This window comes from Agelaius phoeniceus, chromosome 2 (assembly GCF_051311805.1).
Source record: "Agelaius phoeniceus isolate bAgePho1 chromosome 2, bAgePho1.hap1, whole genome shotgun sequence".
Lineage (NCBI taxonomy): Eukaryota > Metazoa > Chordata > Aves > Passeriformes > Icteridae > Agelaius > Agelaius phoeniceus.
In genome coordinates this window covers 101653235-101680785 of record NC_135266.1, presented here as the reverse complement: position 1 = coordinate 101680785, position 27551 = coordinate 101653235, and the positions used below count along the sequence as shown (strand labels likewise).

Genomic DNA, 27551 nt, shown 5'->3' with positions numbered 1-27551 from the left:
TATATTTCAGTTCTGTGAACAGTTGATGTTGAAAGAGCTTTTTGGTGTAAATTACTACACTATCATATTTCGAAATAAATAAGATTTCACATTTTAAAAATACCTGAACATATAATTACACTTATGTATGCCTGAGCTCTATTGGGAGCAAAACTGGCAGTGCTGATCCTGTGTCCTCTCTTCACTTCCTTAGGAGGATTAAAAGGCAGATGGAGTTTTGTGCTCAGAGGCTGTTGCAGCACCTTGAGTGTGTATAACCCAGATGTGCTCCCTAGCATAAAATTCCCTATTTGTTTTCCCTGTGTTAACTTGTCATGTGCTGCTAGCATGAATGATTTGGGTGGGGGGGAAGTGTCACAAACTAATTATGAATTAAACCTCTCAATATCTGTACTGACTGCTTGGTGTTTTGCTCAACAAAAAACAGGGAGCTTTGCCACTACACAATAAAAATTAAAAAGAAAACCCAGCATCACCCCCACCCCAAACTTATGTATAGAGAAAGATGAGAGTGTAGGTTTTTTTTCTTCAGTAAATATAAGAAGTTGTTATCAACACTTTTGATGTAAAAATGAGCAAAATCAGGTAGACCTTGTTTGCTAAATGTTTCTTTTGAGCTGTTTGGCATATACTCAAAAGCTAATTTGAGAAATTGCCAGCACTGTTTTGTTCTGGAAGGCATATCTGTCCAAAGCTAAAAATTCTGTGAAGCACAAAGGAGGCTGACTGCTTTCAAACTGCTCTAAATTTTTTTTTTGTCTACTTATTTGTTTATTTTAATTATAATTTCTGTCAATGCAATACATATAGTCAGTAGACTGTATAGACGCAAATAAGATGGCTTGTTAGTTAAATTTTTTTTTAATTGGAAGTTATAGATTTTTCTTGCCTCATTTATCAAGGAAATTGATGATTTGGACTTTATTTTTCTTGTTCAGATTTTCAAACAGATTAATGGTTATGAATTAATTTCTAAAACCTTTTTGCAGATGTTTGTTTAATACTCAAGCTTCAGGAAACTTGATCAATTAGTAATTTTTAAGATCTGTACTTGGGAAATCTGGACCTGAAGTAACTAAATATAACTGTAACCACAGATGGAATTGTTCCTGTACATTTAATTTTGCATTGGAATAACTCATTCTATGGGTCCCAAAATGCACTGCAACTGCCTAAGACGACAAGGTGACAAACCTAGTTTCCATGTATCCTTCCCATTCTCACAATCTGGCTAATTAGTACCTGGAGCCATAGTATTTCTTCTGAAAGCCCAAGAACAGAAAAGTCCTTTCCAGTTAAGCATGACATTGAAGAAAAAATGTCAGGGAATTGTTTTTCTCCAAAGTTCTATTGGTGAATAAATGATAGTTCAGTGGTGTGCTGAATACAATGGATATTTTGAAGCAAATGTGAGGGATTGATTTTTGTTTGTTTGTTTTCAGTAGAGAACAAACACTCATTAATTTCAGTTCAATATAGCTCTTGTTGAGGCTTTTTTCTGGGAGTCAGGAAAATCCTGAATTAAAAGTAGGAACCATAGTAATACCTTCTATAAAAGTATGAAATTGATTGTAGTCTTAACACTTCATGTAGTTTATTGATCACTTACTATTATCTTTTTCCTGCTGTTCACATTCCCACACTTTTAATCCCTTCTCTAGTATTTATGAGTGACTATTACCAAGTATCTCAGTTGTATATAAATAATACTTAGAAAAAGTGGCTTAAGCTGAATTCCCAGCAGTTGATCAGTTTTTCTTGCCACCACCTGACACATCTTAAGTTAAAAAAGGTCCTGTTTAATGTCCGTGAAGACAGCTACTTACTGATTTTAATATGTCACCAGACTGACATGAATGTAAGAGATCTTTCTGTAAGTATGGGAATTTACTGCAGATGCTCTAATTGAGCATTTTGTATTATGACATTTTGAACAGTATATCATGTGAGAATTTACCTTTCAGGCCATGGCTTGGGTGTAGGCTGGAATTCCACACATCTAACCAAAAATTTGACTAGCACCTAGAGACAGGCAGTGAAGCAATGGCAGAGCAGAAAGTATAGATGTTCGGGTCTGGAGGATTTTTTGCATAGGGAGAAGTGCTGCATTCTGTTCAAAATAAGTGTAACCATTATCCATGTGAGCAGAAGACTTCCTAGCAGCTCTTCACTCATGAAAGACAAGGATCCAGATTGCTAGCAGTTCAGTGAAATATTTATAGAACAACTGACAGAAATAAGGTAAAACACAGTGAGTGGACATGTGTTTAAGTGTTGAAATCACTTTCATGTTTTGTACTTAGCAAGTTAGCCTGAACAGAAAGTTTATTAGAAAAGAATTTACTTAATTTTTGAGAAGTCCTTACTTACAGTCTGTGAGCAATCTTGCAGTTGATGGAGGAAATGAGCACCTAATTGAATCACAGCAGAACAAAGCATTTCCCCCTGCTGTTATTTCACTTAACTCCTTGTTGGTAATGCATCTCGTCTCTTCTTGTGGCAGATGGACATGTGAGTGACCTGCTTTGGGAGGTGAAGCAGTAAAACTGGCATTTGCCTCTCATCTTTACAGTGTAGAAAGTGAGGGTGACAGCACTTGGAGGAAGTTTTTGCAAGTGGTAATATATTGTCAAGCAGCAGAAGCATGCATTTGCAGATAACACGTTGAAGTTGGTGATACATGCACAGCTTCTTGAATGCTGGATACTAGTAACTGGTAGAATTTGTACTTGTGGATTTGTGAAACAATCTTTGCCAGGTGATTCTGTAATTGGTGTAGATATAGTTTTAGGTGGTGTTTCAAGTAAAAATTACTTTCTTATTCTCAAAAGAGTTTCTTTGGGTGACATAGGAACGAAGTTAAAGTATTACAATTTAAGACCTTTCTACTTGAAATGGAACGTGTACACAGCTGTTGCATTCATTTCCACATGCCTGTTTAATACTTGGATATAGTTGTAGCAACTAGTTGTAGTTCAAGACCTGGCTGTTGCTCTCTAGTCTGTTTTTCATACACAGTGTTCACAGAAGCGTGCAATGTGTCTAAGAGCACTTCATTCTCTCCAGCTGATGCTTGGTGTTGGCTTCTGTTCACGCTAGATCATCCTAGAGTTTTTGCAGTTCTGCTGAAAGCTAAGAAGTCTCTTTGTTTAAATGTCCTGGAAATACTTGATTTTTATTCAAGGCTAACTGATCCATTCATGTAACTTTTCAGGCATTGAACATTATGTACACAACAACAAGATAGGTGATTGAAGTACAAGTGTACTTCCATATTCTGCTTCCCCTCTGTTTCTGTCTCAGGAAGGGATTGGCAACTTATGCAACCTGTAGCCCTATACAAAACAGACTTTGGGATTTGTTTTTTTTTCTTTTTTTTATAATACTAAAAATGTGAGGAAAATAAGGCAAATCATTCTCTTTGTAATCTATGCTTTCTTTCATCCAGATTTGCAAAATTACTTGGAAAAAATAGAGTTGTGCCCCAGTGTATATTTGAAATATGATTTAAAATGCAGACCACAAAGAAACTGCCTGCTACAATGCAAGGAAAATGCTTACTCTTCAGACTTGTAAATACTTTGAGAACTCTTGAGTAAAGCTAGCTAAGTATTTGCATACCTTCTTCCAGGTCTGAGATTTTAATCTTTTTGTCCCAGAAAATCAGAAATGTGTATTTGAAGTTTTCAAGAGACCAAACTTGTGAACTTTTATATCAAGGATTTAGTTGTGGATATATGGAAGTTAAAGCAGACAAGAGTTCAACAGCTGACATTTTTTTCCTGTGGCTATTTGAATTGACTGCATAGTAGTCATGGACTAATTGAGAATTATACTGATAACACTTTAACATCTGTTACTCCATGTGTATAAATAGATGTGTTATTCACCAGGAATGCATCTTCCTACGTGAATATCTGTCCTAGAGAAACAATCCTGTTCTTTGTTTTGCTCTGGCTATAAAACCCCTGGATGTGTGTTTAACTCTCCAGGTAACTGAAGAAAGCCTTTCTTAAGGCAGATGTCAGAACAAGCAGAGAAGAATTAAGAGAATATAGCAAGGGAGAAGTTTTGCCTGTGGGACCTATGTGTCACTGCCATTGCTATTTTTCCAGTGAACCTGTTTTGCCACTGCTCTGCTACATGATATTGAAATCCTGAAGTTATCAGATGTGGTTCTCCCATTGCTGACAGCATGGAAACATTGAACCAGTCTGCAGAAGCTATCAGAGAGATTGTAAAGTAATCATTCCTGAATGCTGAATTTCTTCTTATCTATAACACTTGTGAACTTCTGTTGTCTTACTACAGCAATCATCATTAGTGTTAGTCCTGTCAATTTGTGTATTTTGCTACTCTCTATATTATTAACATTGTTAATAATATAACTTATGTTATATTATATAACATATAATAATAATATGTTATATAATGTAACATATTGTTAATAATTAACATATGTTAATCCAGATTTGTGCATATGTCCACACTTGAAATACTACAACTGTATAGTTAAATCAATTTGAGTTTGACTAAAAGGTCTTTCCCATTTCAGGGAAGGTAAGGTTAAAAGCTGACTGCTCTAAACCTTTGAAATAAGTGTTCTGTTTTCTAGGCCATCTAATATTTTATTTAAAATAACTCCACCATCTAATTTAGGTGTAATATTTGCTTTGTGTGTGTGTGAAAACTTGCTGAAATTTAAAGTTGGTGAAAGTTATAAACTGCAACTGAATTTGCATTTTTATGATACATTTTGCAACCTTGTCACTTAATGAGCACAAAAAAGCAAACTTTTTTTTCTTGTATGTAAGTTGAATGGAATTGCAAGTTGAAGGAGCAGCTTTAAAGTAGAGGAATAAATAACATTTTGCAGGTTTTTCTTTTTATTAATTTCCAAGTTGTCTTATACCTTTGCATATGTGTGGGATTTGCCTGACAGTAGCTTTCAGTCTACATAAACATAAAACAATAGTAGAATTGATTTTTTTAATTATATTTCATTATTTTAGGATAAAAGATCTTGCAGACGCTCTAGACGAAGGAGGCTGTGATCTTGAAACTGTGAGAAACATCATTCAAGGAAGGCAGTTGCCTGCTGATCTAAGAGCCAAAGTCTGGAAGGTAAATATGAGCTTAAATCCAGAAGCAGGAAATACCTGAAGTTGTGTTTCATTTGAGGTAAAAGATTTAATTGCCAGGGATCTCTACAGGAGAGATGTAGTATTGGAATTTTAATATGCATCTATGTTGAGTCAGTTAAGGAATAGTTCTCTTCTTTTTTTTTTTTTTTTTAATTACTGAGTTCAGTAATTAAACAACTGCAAAAAGACACTAAAATATTTAGAGGGCTTTCTATCTTTATTTTCAGATTGCACTTAATGTTGTAGGAAAGGGGGACAGCCTAGCATCCTGGGATGGCTCCTTAGACCTACCTGAGCAGAGTATAATTCATAAGGATTGCCAAGAGCTAATTGGTAAGTTCTGTTACATTTAGATCATCAGAAGTTTGAAAACTTCTGTATTCTCAGTTGTCTTAAGACTTTATTTCAATTAAGTGATCTAAATGATGTTTACATTTTGGAGGAAGATGAAAGAGCAGATAAAAATCAGTAAGAAAACAATAGTATCTTACCTGTACACAGACTCTGGGAGGGTGACATCATGGGAGTTCAAAGTATTAGCTTGTAAATGATAGTTTGCATAGTCAGAAAGCTTTGTGAGATAAAAAAAATGGTAATTGTTTTCCAAGCTCCATCTTTTAAAGCAGACATTCTTTATTTAGTGTCCTTCAAGTTTTGGTTCTTAATCTGAAGGTCTGGTTCTTAATCTGAAAACCTGTTGTAGCACGAAAATGCATATAGCATTTGAGAGAAGAAATATATTAAACATTTTGGGCTTCAAAAGCTATTTTAAAGAAAGTTACTTTTTAATAGCATTTTCACCAAAAAATGAAAGGCTGTGTTTGTGCAAGCCAGGTGCTGCCAGGACAAAGGAAATAATAATCTGGTATGTTTGCAAAGAGCTGCCACAGCATCTGCTTGGCAGCTCATCACAGGACTGGTAAAACCACTGACATGATGCAACATCATTGGTATCAGTGATCTATTGATGGAGTCAATGCTGACTCATAAATCAGGATACATCTCACATCTTCAATAAGAGAATCTTCTATTTTATTACCTATCATTTTATTTATTCTTGTGCAATTGAAAGTTAGGGCAGAGGATGGAGTTGGTGCATGCATACATACCTACCATTTCTGAAATGCAGTTCTACAGTTTCTAGCCCTGAAATCTAGTAGGAATTATTTTCCTTCTCTCTGTCCTGTAAAGGAAAGAGATGGGGGTGGAATTTCCACTAATTTTTAAATCACAATCTATCTTCAGGAAGATGCAAAATGTTCTGATTATATTCATAACATACAAAATTAAGCACTTCAGTGTGATAGTTCTCTTTTTGTATTTATTGGCAAATATTTTGTAACATGTAAGGATTTAATCAAATGTGAAGTTACTTCAGAAAGAAGGTTATATGGAGACTTCAGTTTTTCGTTGGATTAAATGTCTCTATTTCAATATTGTAGCAAAACAAGTATTCTCCAAATTTTAAGTATATCCTCAGTTGGCATGTAAGCTTTATGTACTGTTTCATTTTTTCTGAGAGATAAAGAATGCCAATCATTGACTGGCTTGTCAGTATTCTTGATGGGAAAGTATTAAAGATTTTTGTAATAAAAAAATTTCCTAACAGTCATGAGAATCATGGTCTTCTTGTAACTGAAGTGGAAAGATGTTTCCTGGAAATGTAATGCCACTATGTTAATGTATTGTGTATAGATCTCTTTTCCCCATCCTGGACATAAAAAAATGTGATTTGTAAGTTAATGCTAAAATTTAAGTCTGTAAGCCTAGCTGATCTCAAACTTCTGATTTAGATAAATTTACATGTTGGTCAACTGTTGAGGAATTGAAGGTATGCATTGTGGGTTGACCTGTGTTGATCTGTGAAATTCAGATGAATTTGCTGTAGAGTTGAGTCTGAGTTGTGTGCTGAGCACATCAAATAGGAGTAGAAGAGGAGCATTCTGTGCATTGAAAGAATCTACCTCTTTCTTTTGTATAGACCCTGGAAACCCCGAAGTTCTTTCATCCTGTTGTTGTAATCTACCTCTTTCTTTTGTATAGATCCTGGAAACCCCGAAGTTCTTTCATCCTGTTGTTGTGTTATTTAAATGATATTTAAATGTCTTATCCTACTGGGTTTATAAAATCACTTGCATTCTGATATCTTTTTTAATGCCTTTCTGTAAGAGTTTAATCTAAACAGCCAGCTTTTTGTTTGTCTGGTTTTACTGGGTTTTTTCTCCAGTCAGTCCATATTGGTGCAATTGTGCTATGAAATAATTTCATCCAATTTCTTTGAAAAGCCTTTAACCCAGTTTGTATTACTGTGCCTATTTCAGACCAGTTGTCAGTGCCAGAAGAAGAGAAGTCAGTATTAACTTTGGATATTGAGTCTGTTATTACTTTTTATTGTAAATCACGCAATGTTAAATACAGTTCCTGCCTTGGCTGGATACATCTGCTCAAACCTTTGGTGCACCTTCATTTGCCGCGCAGTGATTTGTACAACTGCTTCTATGCTATCATGAATAAATTCATTCCAAGGTAAAACTCTTTCTTTTCCATTTGTACTATTTTTATTGGCAGTAGAAGTATTCTCTGAAAGACTTGCATGTTGGTTTTGGCTAGAGTAGCACTGTTCCTAGCCGTGTTGTCAGATTCTTTCATATGATCATAGATTTCAATACCTGTTGGTTTGAAATCCGGGAGATGATTGGGTTGGTTTAAGATACAAAGGGTTAGCTGACTGATGTGACTGATCTAGATTCAGTATGCCTTTTAAAGAGCTCTCCTTTCATCCAGTATCAAAACATTTTTTTAATGAACTAATTCACATAGGTTATGTGAAAGTGGTTTTTTGTTCCCTTTCCTAGCATATTTGATATCTAAAATACTTCTGTCTCTTCAGAAACAGTAATTCATAAGCACTAATGAAATCTCAAAATCTCTTTAGAAATAGTTAATATTTTTCTTATGTTCTTTTGAGTTAGGACTGAATTTTTTTTAAGTTGCTGGATATTTTTAATGACAAATACTAAATTTGAGCTTTTCATGCTGTTATGTAGGTGCTGTCACTAAAGTAAGTTTTTATGAATGTTGGAGCACCATGACACTTCAGCAAGGCTGGATAGTCTGTAATTAAAGATCTTAGTCTGATTGCCCGGAGAGGAGATTCCAGCCTGGCTGATGGCTATGTGCCCAAAATATGAAAAATGCATGTTTATGCATTTTGTATGCAGGAAGCAAGCATTTATCAGTCCTGTCACTTGACTCATCATGTGTCCCTTTCTGCTCTGAAACACTCTTGGGCTCTGTCAGCTGTTTGGGGATAGTGGCAGTATGGCCACATAACCCTCGTGCTTTCAGCTGTAGAAGGTTTGCAGAGTAGCTGCTATTTGAGCTTCTCTATAGGAATCTAGATGGTGTTTCAATGAGATGTAGACTGTTTTGTGTTTTTTTTCTCCTCAGTGGCAGAATGAAAGACATAGAAAGGCAATTTACAGTAGATCTGTGCATCTCTGCTCCATTGGTACCATACCGGACTTGTTCTGAGATTTAAATCTGTTTTAAATACTTCTGTATTATATAATCTGTCAGCAGTATTGCATTCTGCTGCCTAATTTAATGGGGCTTTCAGTGTGTGTGGATTTTTTGTTGATTTGATTTGCTTGGTTGGTTTTTTGACTCTTTGAGGCAAGTTGACTTCATGATCAGTCCCTGTGAATTAAAAGAGCAATGTACAGGAAATTACATGATCACAGATACTAAAGAATTGCTGCTGTAAGTCTGAAAACTGCAATATTACAGGGGAGTTGATTGTTTTCATTGCTACTTTTTAGGGATTGTTTTATGAAGGGAAGACCCTTTCATCTATTTAGACTGTTGCTTCAGTACCATGAGCCTGAACTCTGCTCCTTTCTTGATACCAAGAAGATGACTCCGGATTCGTATGCACTCAACTGGGTAATAAAGTAGGGAAACATAATGAAAAATAAATTTTTGTTAAAATTTAAGGACATGTTGTCGGTTTATGGAAGAGTAATACAAGCAATTAGAACTGCATATATTAAAATAAATTGCATGTTTTAATATAGTGTGGGCTTTTTTTCTTTAGTGTTTAGCATGAGGTATGAGGTCTTGTTAATGTGTTAATGTCACTTTTTTATTGTACTGAGCGAGTCCTTATTGAGCCACTGATACTAGGAACTTCTTGGAGTAAGGAGGAATGAGAGCAGCTGATGTACTCAAAAAGCAAAAAGTTAGTCTTGATTGTGGGCAGCTGTATGTTGTAGGTAAGGGTAACATCAGTCTAACAGGTCTTTTAAAGCTGAAGAATGAATTGTTTTAGAAACCTCCCTGCTAAGGCATATATGTATGTCTTTTAGAATTTAGGCACATATATTTTACAGCTTTTAAAGCATTAGTCATTTCCTCTTCAAAACTGCCTCAGATTATGGGCAGTTACAGAGATTCTCACCTCAATAACTTTTTATAAATTTTGTGTAGCAGAACTACAACAAAATTTTTGTATCAAGGCTACTTAGTATATGCAATACAAAATCATGATACTGTGCTTGCACAGGCAAAGTCTGTAATTTAATACAGAAGGCTTTGCCCCATGAACTTTTCTAGGTTCTTCTTTCCTACTCATCGGCTATGTAAATTTTTTTTTCAACCATATGAATTTTCAGTTAAATAAGTGAAAATGAATGAATTATTAAACTGTGAGGTCTGCCTTTGGGGATTTTCTTGTTTGTTCTTTTTTAAGGCTGCTGCCAATTTTAGTATAAAAATGTGTCTAGGAAAAATTTTCACATTCTCAAAATCTGCCTTTTGCCAGTCTCATGAGCCTTCAAAAGAGAAATCAGGTCCTTTTTGTCACTCAATTTCCATTTTTAATAGAATTTTCCTTAGTACATAAAAAAAAAAATTCTTTGAAGTTGTTTCTTCAAATTTTGAAACCCAATTAGAACAAGAATCTTCTCTCTGAAAGGTGGTAGTGAAGTAAGCTGGTATAGCTGCCAGTCCTCAACACCATGCTTCCTGGTGTACAATTTTTGGAAAAAATCATAAGTTTCATTTTATATAATGAGATTACAGTAAAATTCTCCATTTCATCTGTGAAAAATCTGTCTATATAGGTGTATTACTAATGCTTAGAAGTATATAAACAACATAGTGAGACCTGCCATTGTCATCTTGTTCATGGATGTTTTGTCTTCAGTTGCATTTGAGCCAGAATTGAATAGATCTATCTTTTGCTATAAAACTACACTAGGAAGTGTTGAAATATTCCATGATAGTGTTTTAAAGCTTTTGAAAGCTGTAGCTGTGTTGATCCATTTGTGAATGTATGTGGAATTTGTATGCATCAGGGAGTACAGTAAGACCCCAGTGAAGTCAGGTGGTATGCATTTGAGTTAGGTGTGATTGTAAATCTGGCATGTACAGTCAGTCAGAAGTTCCTACCTTTTATCTCCTTTGAACTTTGTATATCAGAGAGGATGTATTTTTAAGTGGGAGCATGGGAACAGGCAGAGTTTCTTAAATGGTAATGAAAATTTTCTGATGCTTGCAAATGTTTAATTACTCAGCCATAAAGTATCATAATGTAATGCTAAGTAAATGATGTTGTCAAACTAATGTTTCAACTGTGTTCAATTAGCCCAATTCTGCTGTGGAAAATAAAAATAATTATGTTTGCAGGATCCTTTCAAAGCCCTAATTGCTATGCTATTTGAGTAAATATATTCTCTTATGATTGTCTTGTTGGTATAATTGGTATTTAGCAGTGGCTGTGAGCTAAACAGTACTCCAGCTTGATTGTGTTATCTGTGGTTGAGTTTGCAAGGCTGGCAGTGTACAGCCAACTTTGCCTTCACAATAGTCATATTATTCAAAGATAATCTGTAGTGTTGTGCACTGTTTCCATGAAAGTTGGTTTAGAGGTTAGAACTGTCTTTCAGTACATTGTGCAGATGTAGCCTTTATCATAATTTTGTTGGGTTTATTTTCTTTTAGATACCTTGTGTCTCTATTAAAAATGTATTCCTGATATGATTGTTCCTGGTAATTGCTTTTTCTCACATTATGTTTCAAATTTTTAGCTTGGAAGCCTCTTCTCATACTACTGTTCAGCTGAAGTCACTCAGGCAATATGGGATGGATATCTACAACAAGCAGATCCATTCTTTATTTATTTCTTAATGTTGATCATCCTTGTCAATGCAAAGTAAGTGTATAGTTAATTATTTGGGACATTCTTTGCTGACACTGTTTTAATCCAGGTTTGTTTCATTTTGGTTTTACTGACTTAATCTATGCCTGTGACTTTACTGTTTTCAGAGACGTTATCTTAGCACAAGAATCAGATAAAGAAGAAATGATAAGTAAGTACTTCTCTTACATAGCTGCTAGTGAAATATTTACTATATGCTGTAATCCCCATTTATTACTATTTTTTGTTGCTCAAGTGTTAATTTCCATGTGATTTTTCTCATTTTTAATCCCTTCACACACTAATTCTTTCTTACTTTTGCTGCCCTCTCCTTGACCTTCTTTCCTTATTCCTTTTAGTGCTCCCACACCTAGTTCTATACTTCAGTTTGAAGTACTGGAAACAATCACCACAAACTGGTCTTTCTAAGCCCAAAGCAACAGATGGCAAATCCTTCTTTAAATCTACTGCACTTGTTGCATTTTCTGGATTGTCTTCATGCACACTTGATTTGAACCTAATTCATTGTTTTTATAGAAAATGCATTAAATTTCAGTGGAAAATTTAAACAACTCTTGCCTTTGTATTTTTTTTACACACATAATACAATGTAATAAATAATCTCTAGTAGTTCAAAATGAGAGTGCTTGGAATTTTGTGTCTTTGCTGTATATGGGTTATCCTGGACAGAGAGCAGTGTTATTGATTAAGTACTCATTTTAGAGGATTCTCATGGTCAGAGCTCTTTAAAAGTAGCTGACTTAGAATTGAAAGCTAAAACTATACAGGTAAAAAATAATTTGCATAGAAGGTTCAAACATCTAGCAAAAAGTATAAGTTTTCTGTGGATAAGGAGTATTTCCTGTATCTTCATTTTTCATCTGGAGAGTGGATCAATATTCATGTTTAGTCAATACACTAGATTGTTATGCCTTATTAAAAATAAGTTCTTTTATGATCTGTGTTGTTTGATTTCTGTGTCTGAAATAGTGTTGCATTTATGTTGTTTGTCTGTCTCAGAATTCTTAGAAACATCACCAGCCAATCTTGATTTAGAGGATATAGAAGATCTCTTCTCTTTGGCACAATATTACTGTAGCAAAACTCCGGCTTCTTTCAGGAAGGTAATAACAGCAATTTTGAAATTCTCTTCTTTTTGGCGAGTGTTTAAGCTCTTGCTGACTGTAACTTTGAATATTTCATTCCAATATTCTTTTTTTAAACATTTTTTTTCATGTTGTTACTCTGGTGGTATTTACTTCTAGGATCTTTGAAAGATAAGGTTAACTGATACGTGAGAGAGGCTTCCTTGCAATATTCATTTTCCAAATGAGGTTTTTGTAAGAACTGATGAAGCTAAACTTCATGTTGACACAATTGCATTGTAGTGCACTGCACAGCAGTGCTAGCTGTATTTGCAGTAACAAAGAAGAAAAAGTCTCTTACTATAGATAAATCTGTTATCACCTGCACTGTTTTTGCAGCTCTTCCTTAGTCATGATATCTGACTTAGTGAATGAATGAAATAAAAGATTTGGTAGCCATTGCCCTCAGATTGTATGTACTTCCTCTGATGTGTGTAGACAGATATGGGAGGTTTTCTTGTGGGGAAAAAACAAAACAAACAACTAAAAAACAAATACCAGATGGTATGGTCAGAGTGGTGAACAAGCATGTTTGTAATGGAAGTGCAGACCTTGCATGATTTTTCAGAAAGAATTTCAGTTGATCAAAAGTTTCATTATTATGTGGACGGGATACGCGTGCATGGAACTTGATGTTTGAGACGGATATAGTTTTATTTTAAACTTTCACACATGAAGACAATGGCTTCACTTAATCTTTTTTTTCCTTGCCTTATTAGGATAACCACAGTCTTTTTGGCAGCAGCTTGCTGGGCCTCAAAGATGATGACACAGACTTGAGCCAGGCTCTCTGTCTAGCAGTTTCTGTGTCTGAGATTCTGCAAGCAAATCAGCAACAAGGAGTCAGTATACTGAATTAACCTTCCCCCCAGCTTTATAGAAAAATGAAAGAATCAATCACTAACCACTAGTTTTAAATGCTAACAGCACAAATGAGTGTTTGCTATTTCAGGAAAAATATTTTTGTCTTCAAGTTTTCTCCCTTGTAAATGACCTGCTGTCTTCACTGCATTTGTGTTGTAGCAAGGAGCATAGGGGAACTTAAGACAGCTGATTTGAATTTGATGAGTGTGAGCTGAAAGTAGTATCTCACTAATTTGAATTCCTTTCCAAATGAAGCTGCTGTAGAAGAAAATTTAAAGCTCACTACTCAGTACCTTTGAGATGAACGCTGTTAAGGAATATTTGTCTTTTGTCAATGAAACGTTTAAATGAAAAAAAAGAAAATTGATTGAACTTGTTTCAGTAGAAGTTAATTGGAGACGTAGATGCAGGGGCTTCACTAGAAATATTTAAGACCCATATATGGATCATAATGTAGTTAGATTGAAGTCTTCCTTATTGACTACAGACTTCTTGTTGCAGTTTTCAGGCCCCAGTTTTTGTCATGCATAGTTTGGGTTTTTTACTCATCCAAATAAAGTTAAGCATCTGTTTATATCCTGTCCAAGGTGGTGGGACATAAACCCATCCTTATGTGCTGTGCTGATTAGTAGTGGACTCTTGGATTGCCTCATACCCACTATGTTTCCTCTCAGTAGAAATTATATAATTGCACTTGGATGATCCTTTCCCATGCACGAGCTGATGTATTAATGGAAAGCTGACACTAGAATACTGCTGGTGGTCTGGTAGCTGTAGACAAAGTTCAGGTTAATCCAATGAAGTAAGATTTTTTTTTTAATAGCTCTTAGCCCCTCTGAGCAGTTCCTGTAGTATTTGAGTTAGTATTAGAATGTAATTTAATTCTGCCAATAATTATGCAATTTTGAAGTTGAAAAATTTCTCTTTCAGGAAGGAGTGAGATTCTTTGTAGTGGATTGTCGTCCTGCAGAGCAATACAATGCTGGGCATTTATCAACAGCATTTCATTTAGACTCGGATTTGGTTTGTATGCTTTTTGTTTCTTTACTGATATTTGAGTTCTGACTGAGATAGAAGGGGAGAGAAATGCCTGCCTTGAAAAATGAAGTATTCTTAATTTAGACTTCAGTCTGTGTACTGCAGGGTCTAGCTTTATGATGATAAGACTTTAAAAATTAGCTTCTCTAAAGGAGATGGTAGAACCATCATTTTACTGAGTTTAGTCCTTAATGACATAAGAATTTGGGATTCCAGACTTCCTGTTCTTTGGTTAGGAATGGAAACCCATATAGACTAAAGACTATACATGGAGGAGAAATCTCTTTTTAGCATCCTAATTTCCAGTGAAAAGTGTAATTAATTTTTTAAAAGAACACTTTTTTTCTTTGTCTCTTTTTTTTGCCACAGCCAGTCTTATTACAGTCTGCTTTTACAGGGCATATATCTTGAAAAGGATTTGGTTGCTTCTTTAAAATTTTTGCTGTACAATATGAAAGAGAAAGTGCATTGATTTTGGCACTGAGATATGCTATGAATTAGTAACTTCAGTGAAGATTTTGTACTTTATTTGATTATGAATTCCTAATTGAACGTTCAGTCATATTTTTCTCTGTCCTTTTTTCCCCCCAAAATCACTTCCATTTCAGCAGAGTATTCATCACTTCTCGATTAGCCCTCAGCTATTTTACTTTAAGCAGTCTGTGGAAGCTGCATGGAGTGATTTATTTGAAATTACGTCATAAAAGAATCTATACCTTAGTTAAGTTCAATCCTGCATCTAATATCTTTAGCTCTCTAATTAAAATGATGCATTATTCAGTATTATATGCACATGTGTAAATATAATATTAAATATAATTGCTTAGGAGATAAAAGGGCAGACTGAAGGAGGTTGTAGCAAGGATCTGAAGAAGATTGTAGTAAGATAGGTGTCAGTTTCTTCTCCCAAGTAATGAGCTGTAGGACAAGAGGAAGTGGCTTCATGTTGCTCCAGGGGAAGTTTAGGTTGGATATTAGGAAAAATTTCTTCCCCAAAAGGGTTGTCAAGGATTGGAATGGGCTGCCCAGGGAAAGGGTTGAGTCACCATCCCTGGAGGTATTTATTACTTGCAGACATGGCACTTGGGGATGTGGCTTAACAGTGGAGAGTTGGCAATGTGAGGTTGGAGTCAATGACAAAGGTCTTTTCCAACCTAAATGGTTCTTTGATAGTGTGGCTTTTAACCTGGATCAAAAATAATTTAGAAAAAAACTTTCTCTGTCCTATGTGGGTGTTCTGCTAGTCTTAATTGAATGTCATATTCAGTGCAGTAGAAATAAGCATTTAAAATTTTTAAGTGGTACAAATAGCTGATAGTATATGAAAAAGGAGTCCATGAAAACAAGTCTTAAATTAGATGTGATCAGTTCATATGTATTTAAATTGTATATTGGAATGAATGGTCTTTCATAAACCATGGTGGATGAATGTCACCAGGTTCATCCTTTATTATAAAAGTCAATGCTATGAAAATATTATAGGGAAAAACCTTTGTGATGAAAAGTCATTAATGGAATTTTCAGTGCATTTTATATTCCTGTATGTGCAAAGTATGCAAAAATTATTGTAAGGAGAGACAATGGGGAGAGAAAGCACTTTGGAATCCACCTCATTTATAGTTAGAGGAAGTAGTGAGATTTAGGACTTGTGTAATAAAGCAGCAGCCTTTATCTCTAGGAAAACCCCAGTTAAAATTCAGCCTTACTTGCTGATGGCTAGGTTGTGTACTTTTGACTTTGTCCTTCATAATTTGATCCACTGTACAGACAAAATGATGAGAATCCCTTCTGGCCCCTGCCTGCCCCCCTCAGTCCAGTTACAGATCAGAATTCTCTTATGAGTTTAAAGAAGTACCTTCCCCACAAACACAGGTTAAAATTCTAGCTGTGTTGAGAAAGTCCTTGTTTCTCCATCTCTTTCATGTGGAGCTCACGTTTTTGCATGCATAGTAGCCCTTCTTGTATCCCAGCCTTAGCTTTTTGAGAGTACAAAGAATCACAAATACCTCCTTGTATTCTCAATTGTAATTTCTTTTCCCAAATCTTGATAAGTAAACGAGAAAAAGCTTAGTGGGGAGGCAACAAGAGGAAGACTTTACTAGCATCTAGAAATTGTAGGTAGTTTAATGGGTTTCAAATCTCCAAAGTTTGGATGTGTTGTGCCCAAGCATGTGTAAATATGGAAACCAGTCCCACTGCTGCATTACCAAATCAATGCATCATGGAAGTTGCAAAGACTTGCTCCACTATTACTTGATGCCTTCAGAAATAAACTAACAAATGTAATCTATGTTTCTTTCCTGGGGTGAGGAAATAAAGGATCATTCACAGTGTTCTTTATGTAATGTGAGGTCTCAGTCAGGTTCTGTGTGTGTGACTTGCCCAGTGCTGAGGTTGTCTTGCTTGTGCTCAAGGAATTGTAACCATTCTCAAAGTTTGTCCCCTTTCAGAACTCATCTTAAAATATCTTGGTGTCAAACAGCATTTATTGTTTGTTCATTCCACAGATGCTTCAAAACCCATCAGAATTTGCACAGTCTGTGAAATCCCTGTTAGAAGCACAAAAACAATCTATTGAGTCTGGCTCCATAGCTGGTGGGGAACATCTCTGCTTCATGGGAAGTGGCAGGGAAGAAGAAGACATGTACATGAACATGGTGTTAGCACATTTCTTACAGGTACTATTAAATTGATTTAACAGCTGGAGTAAAGGGTGTCTGCATGTGTCACGGATGGTAAATGGCAAAACATTTTCTCCTTAAAATCTGAGCTGGTTTTTACATTCCTTGAGTTTACAGTTTTAAGTAAACAAACTAACTCCTGTTTCATTACCATATTTGCCAAACTCATTCCACAGGCTTTTGCTCTGATCAGAATTGTGTTTTCCGTTGCAGAAAAATAAGGAGTATGTAAGCATTGCCAAAGGAGGCTTTATGGGTAAGCTTATTAATAAGGAAATTTGACTTGAAAAATCCTGATACCTTAACACTGTTGATATTTCTGAGACTTCTGCTAAAAACCATCTAAATGAATAGCAACTAGGTCTCATTTGTCAGATTTTTGTTTTGTGCAAGTAAACACAGTGCACTTACACATTTGTGGTTAACTCTTAGGACTTTCCCAAATTTCTGAGTGGTGAAAAATTAATGCAGAAATTGGAGAAATTCCTTCTTCCAGCTTGTCATTCTTGACGCTTTAGCCACTGTTGATTGCAGATTCATATAAAGAAGATGCAGCTTCATAATTACTATTAACTGCTGTTATGATTTCTTAAATCAGGAGTTCATAATTGATAAGTTGATGTTGCTGGAATTAATCAGGCTCTACAACAGTGGTGAGATCAGTGCTACAATATGACATTAATAACAATACAATAGAGACATTATTAATCAATATGTGTGGTGTTGTAAGAGCTGTCTTCAAGATCAAAGCAGTGATTTATTTTTAATTGCTGCTGTACTCTAAATGTTTACTAAAATAGTATATTAGGTAGATAAGTAGGCATTAGATAATTAGATTTTCTTAATGCCTTTATACTACTGAAAGAAAAGCCAAGGATTATTATAGTGACTGCTGAATTTATGGATTTAATTGAATTGTGGGGAAAAAACTGTTACTGATTAGACTATACCCTACTGATTAGGGTATATACAATATTTTCATCAACAGACTAAGTCCAGTGTAATTCTGAATGTTTTTAATGTCCTTTTAACAGCCCTTCAACAGCACTTAGCAGATATCAATGTGGAAGGACCAGAAAATGGATATGGCCACTGGATTGCTAGTACTTCAGGCTCAAGAAATAGCATAAGCTCTGTTGATGTAAGTGAAATTTTAGTATAAGTGTTCCAGTGCAATGGGAGCCCTAGGTGACATGTGTTTTTTCTTCACATTCCTCATTCTATTCCATAAAGTGCATCATTGCAAGTCATGACTGTTTTCACTTGTGTGTTTAATTTCAAACTATCATCACTGTCTAGTGATAGGTGACCTAAACATTTTTATCCTCTTGAGGGGGGAAGAGTTTGTAGGTAAGAACTTGCTGTAGTCATTCTCCAGCAGAATATATGTAATAGACAACTCTTTCCCTAGCTCTTACTCACTCTGGGAACAAGTTACTATAAAGTGGCATACAATTTCATTGCAAAGCTCAAAATTGTATCTTTTCTACAGCTGATGTATTATGTGTAGAATTTAGCTTTTAATTAAGATGCAATGTATCACTAATAGGATTCTTTTGTCTAGATGTCCATAGCAGAGTGTTCAGTTTGTCATGCTTGCTTTATGGGATGATATTTTCCTCAATATCATTGCTGTTATTTGATAGAATATTAAAGAAATACTCAGTTGTGTAATTGAGGTTCTACTGAGTACCAAAAAGTAAATTTCTCTTTTGTAGTCTGTTTCCTTTTTAATAAGATGAGATGAAATAACATACTTTTATATGATTAATCCTGAAAGGAGTTACTTTTACAGGGTGATTCTCCTAACGGTTCAGGTGATGGAAAAGGAGTGAAATCCCTAGTGAATAAAATGACAGTTGCTTTGAAGACTAAATCTGTGAATGTGAAAGAGAAAGTTATCAGTTTCATTGAAAATACATCTACTCCAGTGGACAGGTGCGTCATTTATATCTCACTGTGCATTAGCTGGGAGAAGTGACTTCCTATTTCATGTGGCTGTTTGTAAGTGAGAAAACTGGGCTAATTAGGAAAAAGTTGTTTCCCATATTCAGTTTTTTAATTTTCTACCCCTACCCTCCTCACAATTTTATCATGACCCAAGGAGCCTACTGTGCCCCTTAGTATTGGAAGGCCAGTGTGGGTCCCTTTTGCCTTCAATGTTTATCTAGAATTTGTCACTTAATTTCACTTCTTTTAGTGTGTCAATTTTGGGTTTAGCCTGAAAGTGAAAAATTATTTCACTTTTATTTCCATTCCTCCCCATCCTGACTCTGATGAAATAGATGAGTGATAGTGGGATTCTGGATAGGTTCTTTTGGTTGGTTGGTTTTGTTCTGTTTTGGTATTTTTCATTTCTGCATCTTGGCAATATGAGTTTACCTCTTTTAGAGATCTCGATTTTTTCCAAGTCCTTATGTAAAGCTGCTTTTCAAACTCAGAATCAATGCTTGTTTGGTTTTTGTGTCTTCAGGTACAGCAAGGACTGAGAATGTGCAAGTAGACTGAAGAACACTTTCAAATTTGGAAGTGATCATTCCAAATAATTATCTTAACTAAGTACAAGAATAACAGCATTCATCTGTCAGAGCTTTAAATGAAATGCTTGTTGCAGTTCTTTAAATTCCAGCCTTTGAGGTGTGTGTTGAATACTAAGACACTGGTATTCAGGAATCTCAGAAACCTAGCATTTCTTTGATAGCAGGATTTAAAATACATGCCAAATGATGAGTAATTTTTAATAGTACCTCAGATCATTCCTTCTTTCTGTGTTGGAAAATGTTTTTCTAAAATACTATTATTACTTCTATTTCACCATTAGAGGCAAAAAATTCTTAAATGATGTTTGGTAGCTTTTGCTTTGTGATGAATTAAACTGAATGACTGTGAAGATTTAAACTGAAAGAGGGTAGATTTAGATTAGATATTAGGAAGAAATTCTCTACAGGGTGGTGAGGCCCAGGTTGCCCAGGGAAGCTGTGGCTGCCCCATCCCTGGCAGTGCTCAAGGTCAGGGTGGATGGAGCTTTAAGCAGTGTGGTCTGGTGTAAGGTATCCCTGTGCAGGGCAGGGAGTGGAACAAGTTGGTCTTTAGAGTCCCTTCCAACCCAGGCCATTCTGTGAAATCAAGTAATGCTTATGTGTACACCATAGGTAGCATATGAAATGCATCTTTTAGTAGATTTTTTTGCAAATATTTCTTTACCTCGTGTCCAGCTTTCATGAAGCCTTGTTTTTATTTAAAAGCATCCTCCTTGAAGAAGATACATTGCCAATATAGACGATTTCAGCTATTTATCTAGGTTTTTCCTTTACATTTTTTTTAATTCTTTTGTTCTGTCCTCTGCCCCAATGTACTGTAGAATACCTTTCAATATTTCCTGGCCAGACAGAGCAAGCCTGGAGCGGTAAGCTTGATAATTAAGCAGTCTAACTAAAACCACCTTTCTTGTATTTAGCATGGCATCACAATGTTTGTAAGCATTGGTTACACTGACAAGATTGCTTGCATATTTTGATATGAATTTAATTTCTTGAAATATATTAAAACTGTTGCTTTTTATAAGCACTGGTCAAGAGACTAAAGGAAGAAAAAAGAATGTATTGGCAGTGCTTTCTTCTCTTAGTTTCTGCTTTGTTATTTCTGTTCTCTCCCTTACTATTGCTTTTTATGGTGTTTTTTTTTAACCTGTCATTTCCTATATACATTTTATTAGTAAACTGTACTAGTAGAAGACACCAGGAACAATTACTGAACAAATTATGGCTTAAGGTTTTAACAAGAGAGACTATAATTATGAAAAGTAAACTTTTCATAAAATATAATTAGAATGTAGGTAGATATGACAGGGAACCCATACAGAAATTCTGTCTGGAAGTCTCAAATTTTTATGCATCTTATCAATTGGTGATGGAACATGCTGAAAGAAGCAGACATGCTCATTACTGGGAAAAAAAAACCTGATAAGTAAATATGCTTTGCAATTTTACCTCATCTTGTTCACATAACTACTACATTTCATGCAAATGTGGAGGCCCTTCACATTTGGCTCGCATAGAGTGTCTTATAATTATTTCAGAAATAAAAATTGTGACTTGGGTTTTTATAAAATTACTTGTGATAATTGAAGAGCAGCTCATGCATAATCACTATCAAACTTTGGTTATACTTTAGGAGTTCGGTAGCTGTTGACCCACTTACACTGAAATGCATGAAGGTTAGTGCTGGATGAATTACTGAAAATTTTAAAAGTGGGTTTTCTAGGTTTTTTGACTAATTTTTCTTTCAAGTAGTTTGTACATAATTTGAGCTGGGAGTGCATCACAGAACGCACAGAGTGCACATCCGAATGCATCACAGAAAGGTGTTGTTCATGTGAGAAAAATCAGTAGTAATGCTCTGTAGAGCAATGGGAATGGCCCAATAGCATATAGCATGTTTTGTTAATTTAGAAATACTTAAGATCATGGGAATTGTACCCTACATTTTGTTGATCTGTTTCTAGAATATGGTAAGGAAGTGTTAAAATACCAAAGTAAATATGGTGATTCTTTGATAACTCAGAGATGCATGAATCTGTATTCGTAACCAAGAAGTTTTGATATATTGAGATTTTAGTTTGGTGATTTTGTTTATTCCTTTCACTCCTATTGCACATCTTCTTTCATTAAGTAGATGCAAGAATAAATTGGCTCACACTTTATATCTTTAGAGTATTTTCTTAAAATTACAGTTCTAAAAAAAACCTACAATAGTTTATAGTTCTAAAACCTAGAATGGCATTTTTTTCTGTATCAATTCAATTAGATCTACTTTGTGTTTATCACCAGGATGCTTCATTTGGCAGGTTTGCCACCAAAGGACATTGCATTCAATTTGTAACCATGTAATGATGGTCTTCCATGTAAACAGGTTAAAGGGAATCAATTTCTAGTTTAAGATGTTACTAGGCTTTTATAAAGTAGCTTTTTACTCTCTTGTTTACTCTCTTGTCCTGACTAACTTCATTTGATAAACACCAGTGAGATCTGCTTTTAGATCCTCTGCATAATTCAATTTGACATTATTTAAATGTGCTGCTTCTTACTCAATTGATTATGTATTACTAAAGCATATTTACAAAGGCCTCCATATGGAAGCACTGCCCTCTTGAATTGTCAGTGTCATTGATGCTTATTGTCTTAAACACTAATGAGCATGTTATTGTATGTTTATTTTTGTGCCATTGTAGACCACCTTTCTGTTTGTTTGGTTTTTAAACTTTTCCTTATTTTGTTTATATTAGTAAATTTTACCCATAGAAAATGTTTTTTTTTTTCTTTTCTAACTTTCAATTCTATTTTCAGATATCCCTAAGTAATAGCATTAATTTACATGTTACTAAACCTGGTCCCTGTCCTGGAACTGTAGAACCAAATGCTACTTGGTTCTACAGAAGCATTTAAACTGGAGTTTGTGAATGTACTTTAAACAGGAACCAAGGCTTAGAGTTGCTAGGAAACATAAACACACAGTGTGGGAAAGGAGTTTATTGAACTGGAGGAAAGGGACAGGCAGGTTTTCTGGTTTTGTTTTGAGTTTTTTAAAACTGCTAAGTGTTGCCAGTTCTGAAGGCTAAAATTATGAACTGTTTGGTTTTTTCAGAAATTGCCTGTATTGTGACTCAGTTGTGTGTTTGTGTCATTTGATATGATCTGTAGAAACAATTTAAATGTGATTTTTGACAACACATGAATATCACACTGGTGCTGGGATTGTAGCAGTAGGAATTGTCTGAGCAAATATTTCAAGATTTGACTCTAGCTGGAAGTAATGAATAGGAAGTCAGGGTTTAGATTACCACACATGGTTTGTAGTAACCCCACAGTGTAGTTCTTAAGGCATTTTTTTATCTTTTGAGGAATTAACCAGAAAAATAAATTTCCAAATATGTTACTTAATAGTCTTTGTTTTTTGCTTTATCTGGCATCCTTGTGAAGTTGCTCTGACTGTCCAGATACGTTTTTGTTTCATGCTAGAAATGTAGCATGTTGTCAGTTTTCAGGTCTCTAATGTGTGTTGCCATTTGAGAAGGTGAGCAGAAGATGGGGTTTTTTTTAAACAGAACAGCATTTCTTTCCACTTTCTTTGTCACAACAGTCAGCCTACCAAAGTGACTGAACTATGTGCTTTAACTAACCAAGTTGCTTGGTGGGTCACTCACTTCTTCCTTGCAGGCAGCTTCATGAGAGTCTCTTGTCCTTCTCTGTTGCACAGCTGTGTTTGCATTTTGCCAATATGTTACTGTGGAACTCAGACCATCAGTTTGAAAGTTACTTTTCTTCTCCTGTCTCATGCCTTCTCCTGCCCTTTTCATTGCCAACAGACATGTCAGCAGCAGTGACAGAGTAGGAAAACCCTACCGTGGTGTGAAGCCAGTATTCAGCATTGGAGATGAAGAAGAATATGATACTGGTACAGTAGAAAATTTTTCTTTACCTAGATTAGCTAATTTAGGCAAAATTATTAAATTGGACTAAACCAAACAGTGTATCTTACATCTTTGTCCTGCAATATGATACTTGTCTATTACTGTTGTTCATGTATGTTATGGTAGTGCCTAGGGCTGACCCTCTTCAAATACATAGGAGCAGATTAAATAAAAAGTAATTCGTGGTAAGCACCAAACAGCCAAGAGGAAGAAATTAAAATAAGCAGATTTAGGGGATCTTTTGTCTTTACTTGTTATTTCTGAAGTAAAGGTCTTTTACAATACTGATCTTGTACGTGTAAGCTGGCAATTGTGCCTTTATTACTCACAACAGTAAGCAAAATATAAAAGACCTGGTTTGGCTGATGTATCTCAGTTTAAATGTCTAGTATTGTCAATTAGTGTAATGATCTGAATTTCTGCAATATAGTTGGAGCTAGATTTTAAATGGCTAATGTGTGCACACCTCTCCAGTGTTTCAGACTTGGCTTTTTAGCGCTGAATCTATTAATAATTGATTTGTCTTGATATGCATGCAGATTGCTGTAGGAAAAAAACCATGCAATTTTTATTTAAATTTTTCATCTCATTGAAAAACTACCAAAATTGGAACACCACATTTCATAAAGGTTTGTTTGGAGGTTTTTTTGAGAGCAGTTCTAGCGTTAGAATGGTTCCAACCTACTGTTGCCCTGGTTTTGCTCTGGTAGTTTTAGTCCACTCCCAATCATCATCTCACTAATAACTCTTCTGTGGCCAAAAGGCATGTTTGGCTTGTGTTGGAGAAACAAGTAACTAGTCTGAGAATCTTTGATACGCAAAAGAAGCAGTTCAGGAAGATTAATGAGAGTCACAGGTTTAAATAACAACAATGACAAACAGTTGATCATCATCTGCAATAAAAATTGTGAAGGGGCAAAGTGAAATTATCAAGCAGAAGCTTTAATACTAACAAGATATTTCTCCACATGCCATGTAATGAAGTTGGCACAGTTCTTTGAGCGTCCATAATAGTGTTTTGCAAGGTCTGTGTAGTTTCAGAAAACCAGCTTCTCCAAGACAGATTGTCTAGAACATGTTTTCAGTAATATTTTTTTACTAAGTTCTATTTATTTAATATTTGCTTTTAAAAGCACTATTACACTTTGTAAGTAAGCAAAATCAGAGCAATTGGAGTAAGCAAAGCCCACACATATGAAGTGAAATATATATGATCTTGATACAGAAGAATGCAAAAAGTAAACCTGTTTCTGAATAATTGGTTTGTGAAGTTCTAGTGTTTGGGTTTTTTCTGTAGTAAGTTATTGCAGCCTGCTCTAGGTGGATCTGCTTGAGCAGGAGGGTTGGACCAGGTGACCTCCAGAGGTCCCTTCTGTCCTCAGCCATTCTGTGATTCTGTGACCTGAGGGTGGATTATTGATCCATTTGCTTCAGGTCCATAATGTATTTTTCAATGAAAATGTTTCCCAAAGTGTGTTTCAGATTCTGAATTGCATTGAAGTAAATAGTTTACGAAGTCTAGGAAACTGGCTTTGAAAAAGGCTCTTTGAAGAGCTGTCCTGAGTTATTTCTGGGAGTAATTTGTATGGAGTTAATATAGCTGATTGTGTTAGATAACTAGGTCGCTTAATTTCTTCTAATGTAGCACCAAAATTACTATGTTAACATAATCACCATCTTTAGACATAAAAGCAGTATTTTGCAACTAAGTAATAACACGTACAGGAGTTTTGGGTGTTTCACAGAGGTCTGTGCTGAAAATTTTGGGTTGGAATATGTTCTTAAATGTCCTTAAAAAAGGATGTGAAGCAAAGACAACAATTTTTGCTAATGATCCAAGGTTATCTGAGATAGTAAGGACAGACTGAGTCTTTTGCTAATTGGCATGACTGGGTAATAAAGTGGCACATGAAATTCAGTATGAATTTAATGCAAGAAAGACATTAAAAAACCCCCAACCGCTTCTAGTTTCAGATCCAGTGGTGCTAGAATGACTTGGCTGTGTCCTGCAGCAGTGGGTTTATAGTAAGTAAGCAGTCATTAACAGTCAGAAAAGCAAATCAAATGCTCAGAAATCTGTGATTCACCCACACATTAAATATTGTGTGTCTTCTGCCCTTGATGTCAGAAACAATGTTTGAACAAGACAAGGTTCAGAGAGGCATAAATAAGGTGAGGAAAGATGTGATATTAGTTTCACAAAAGGCCCAGCTGAATGTTAGAAGTTTTGTTATGTAAGAGAGGCATTTTAAGGGAGGAAAAGTGATCGACAAAAATAATGCCTATCCTTGAAAGGGATCAACAGCTGTTCATTTCTTCTTGTAAAAGAAACTAGAAGCCACAAGAAGAGACTCTCCTGGACTGTAGTTGGCTTGCTTTTGGTACTCCTTGCCAAAAGATATTGGTGGTTTAAATGCAAAGAGTTTATATGGCTTCAAGGAAAGTCTGGACAAGTGACTTTCATTGTGAAAGAAATCCATGAAACTTTACTGCATGGACAAATCAGACCAGCCTAAGATACCCCCTGACCTAAAAATGCTTGTTTGTTGAGAGAAAATTAAGAGAGAAATATCAGATATGCCTTTTTCTTTCTTCCCTCTCAATAATTCTATATGGTTGGTTACACTTGCTTTGAACCAGTCTAGCTACAGTGGGTTTAAGCAAATTGAAAAGTTGGCTGATGGGTGTGAATTTTATTTTTTTTAATGATTTTACCCCCTCCATTCAAACCAGATGAAATTGACAGCTCCTCAATGTCTGATGATGATCGAAAAGAGGTCGTCAACATCCAAACGTGGATAAATAAACCTGATGTGAAGTACAACTTTCCATGTAATGAAGTAAAAGAAAATGGACATATGTTTCCCAGGTACTGAAATTAAGTTCAGTTAAAACATCCATCTTGATATACATTCTAAAAAACAAGTGCTGGTCACTTAACTTAGCCTTTATATTAGAATAAGAAATGAAAGTGTGAAACAAACTAGAACAAAGTGTTACTGTATTTGCATTCTTGTATTTGCAGTGCTGTAGAATGGTAATTATGTATAAAACCTGGTGTAAAGTTTTGCTTTGAAGAACAAGGTAGTAAGGAAAATTGAAGGGGGAGAGAGGGGCTGTGCACCAATAATGCTGGGGGCAATGCCATGTTTGTTTTCAGAAATGGCTGTGCTACAGCACTCAAGGAAATTCTCAAGTCCTTTGTAGAGCTTTCTTCATTGGATATTACGAAAGTATTAATAGATTCTTAGATTTGGTAGCTGTATTATCTAGCTCTCTCCATGTAGTTTAGTCATAGAATTTAAATTTCTAAATAGCTGATATTTAATTCATTAACAAAACTAATTTGTATTTTTCTTTTCCTTCAAGTCATCTCCTAGTAACAGCAACTCATATGTACTGTTTGAGGGAGATTCCATCACGAAAGGGACTGGCTTACATACAGTCTCGACAGGCACTCAACTCTGTAGTCAAAATCACATCCAAGAAGAAACACCCAGAACTGATCACCTTTAAGTATGGAAATAGCAATACTTCAGGCATAGAAATTCTGGCAGTTGAAAGGTAAGCCATCTCAGTAGCAGAGGTGTAAATGGTAATGATATCCAGGGTGCTGTACACTGGGAATCAGGGGTTTGCTGTAATTCCTGGAATTGAGTTCAAAATAATAGTTTTTATTCAGGAATACATAAATCAGATGTGAACTAGGGAAAAAGATTTGCCAGTAAAATGATGGGTGTTTATCGTTTTACCCAGAAGACCCAGAAGGGAGGAACTGCACCTACAGTTGTTGGGGATGGGATGTGTGCAAGTGTTTTCTTTTTGTAATAGGTCTTAAATAAAAATGAAGTGGACAGTTCTCTGCAGCAAAAGTATGGATTTGTGAAGAGTGGGATTTAACAGTATGGTGGAGTAATTTTTTTTTTTGACATCTGACTCATATTCTCTGTGCATTGTGCAAGGAGTCCAGAAGCCTAAATTCAAAACTCTGATTCCCTGAAACCTGATTCC

At 35.4% G+C, this 27551-nt stretch overlaps 1 protein-coding gene across 4 annotated transcripts in view; it reads left to right on the top strand.

Annotated features, from left to right (window-relative positions):
- Positions 1–27551, top strand: part of TBC1D23 (TBC1 domain family member 23) — a 32011-nt gene that overhangs the window by 1984 nt on the left and 2476 nt on the right. The window contains exons 1-18 of one of the 4 annotated variants that reach the window (XM_054628386.2): positions 4104–4242; positions 5013–5124; positions 5372–5477; positions 7466–7670; positions 8966–9089; positions 11234–11358; positions 11472–11515; positions 12364–12467; positions 13208–13330; positions 14283–14375; positions 16898–17068; positions 17285–17327; positions 18106–18212; positions 18867–19009; positions 20433–20477; positions 23436–23524; positions 26274–26409; positions 26910–27104. In XM_054628386.2, coding sequence (XP_054484361.1) covers positions 4196–4242; positions 5013–5124; positions 5372–5477; positions 7466–7670; positions 8966–9089; positions 11234–11358; positions 11472–11515; positions 12364–12467; positions 13208–13330; positions 14283–14375; positions 16898–17068; positions 17285–17327; positions 18106–18212; positions 18867–19009; positions 20433–20477; positions 23436–23524; positions 26274–26409; positions 26910–27104 — 2012 coding nt within the window. In that variant the 5' untranslated portion in view covers positions 4104–4195. Of the gene's footprint in view, positions 1–4103; positions 4243–5012; positions 5125–5371; positions 5478–7465; positions 7671–8965; positions 9090–11233; positions 11359–11471; positions 11516–12363; positions 12468–13207; positions 13331–14282; positions 14376–16897; positions 17069–17284; positions 17328–18105; positions 18213–18866; positions 19010–20432; positions 20478–23435; positions 23525–26273; positions 26410–26909; positions 27105–27551 lie in introns of those variants that run through there. The other 3 variants (XM_054628390.2, XM_077174438.1, XM_054628389.2) reach the window with 3 other exon arrangements.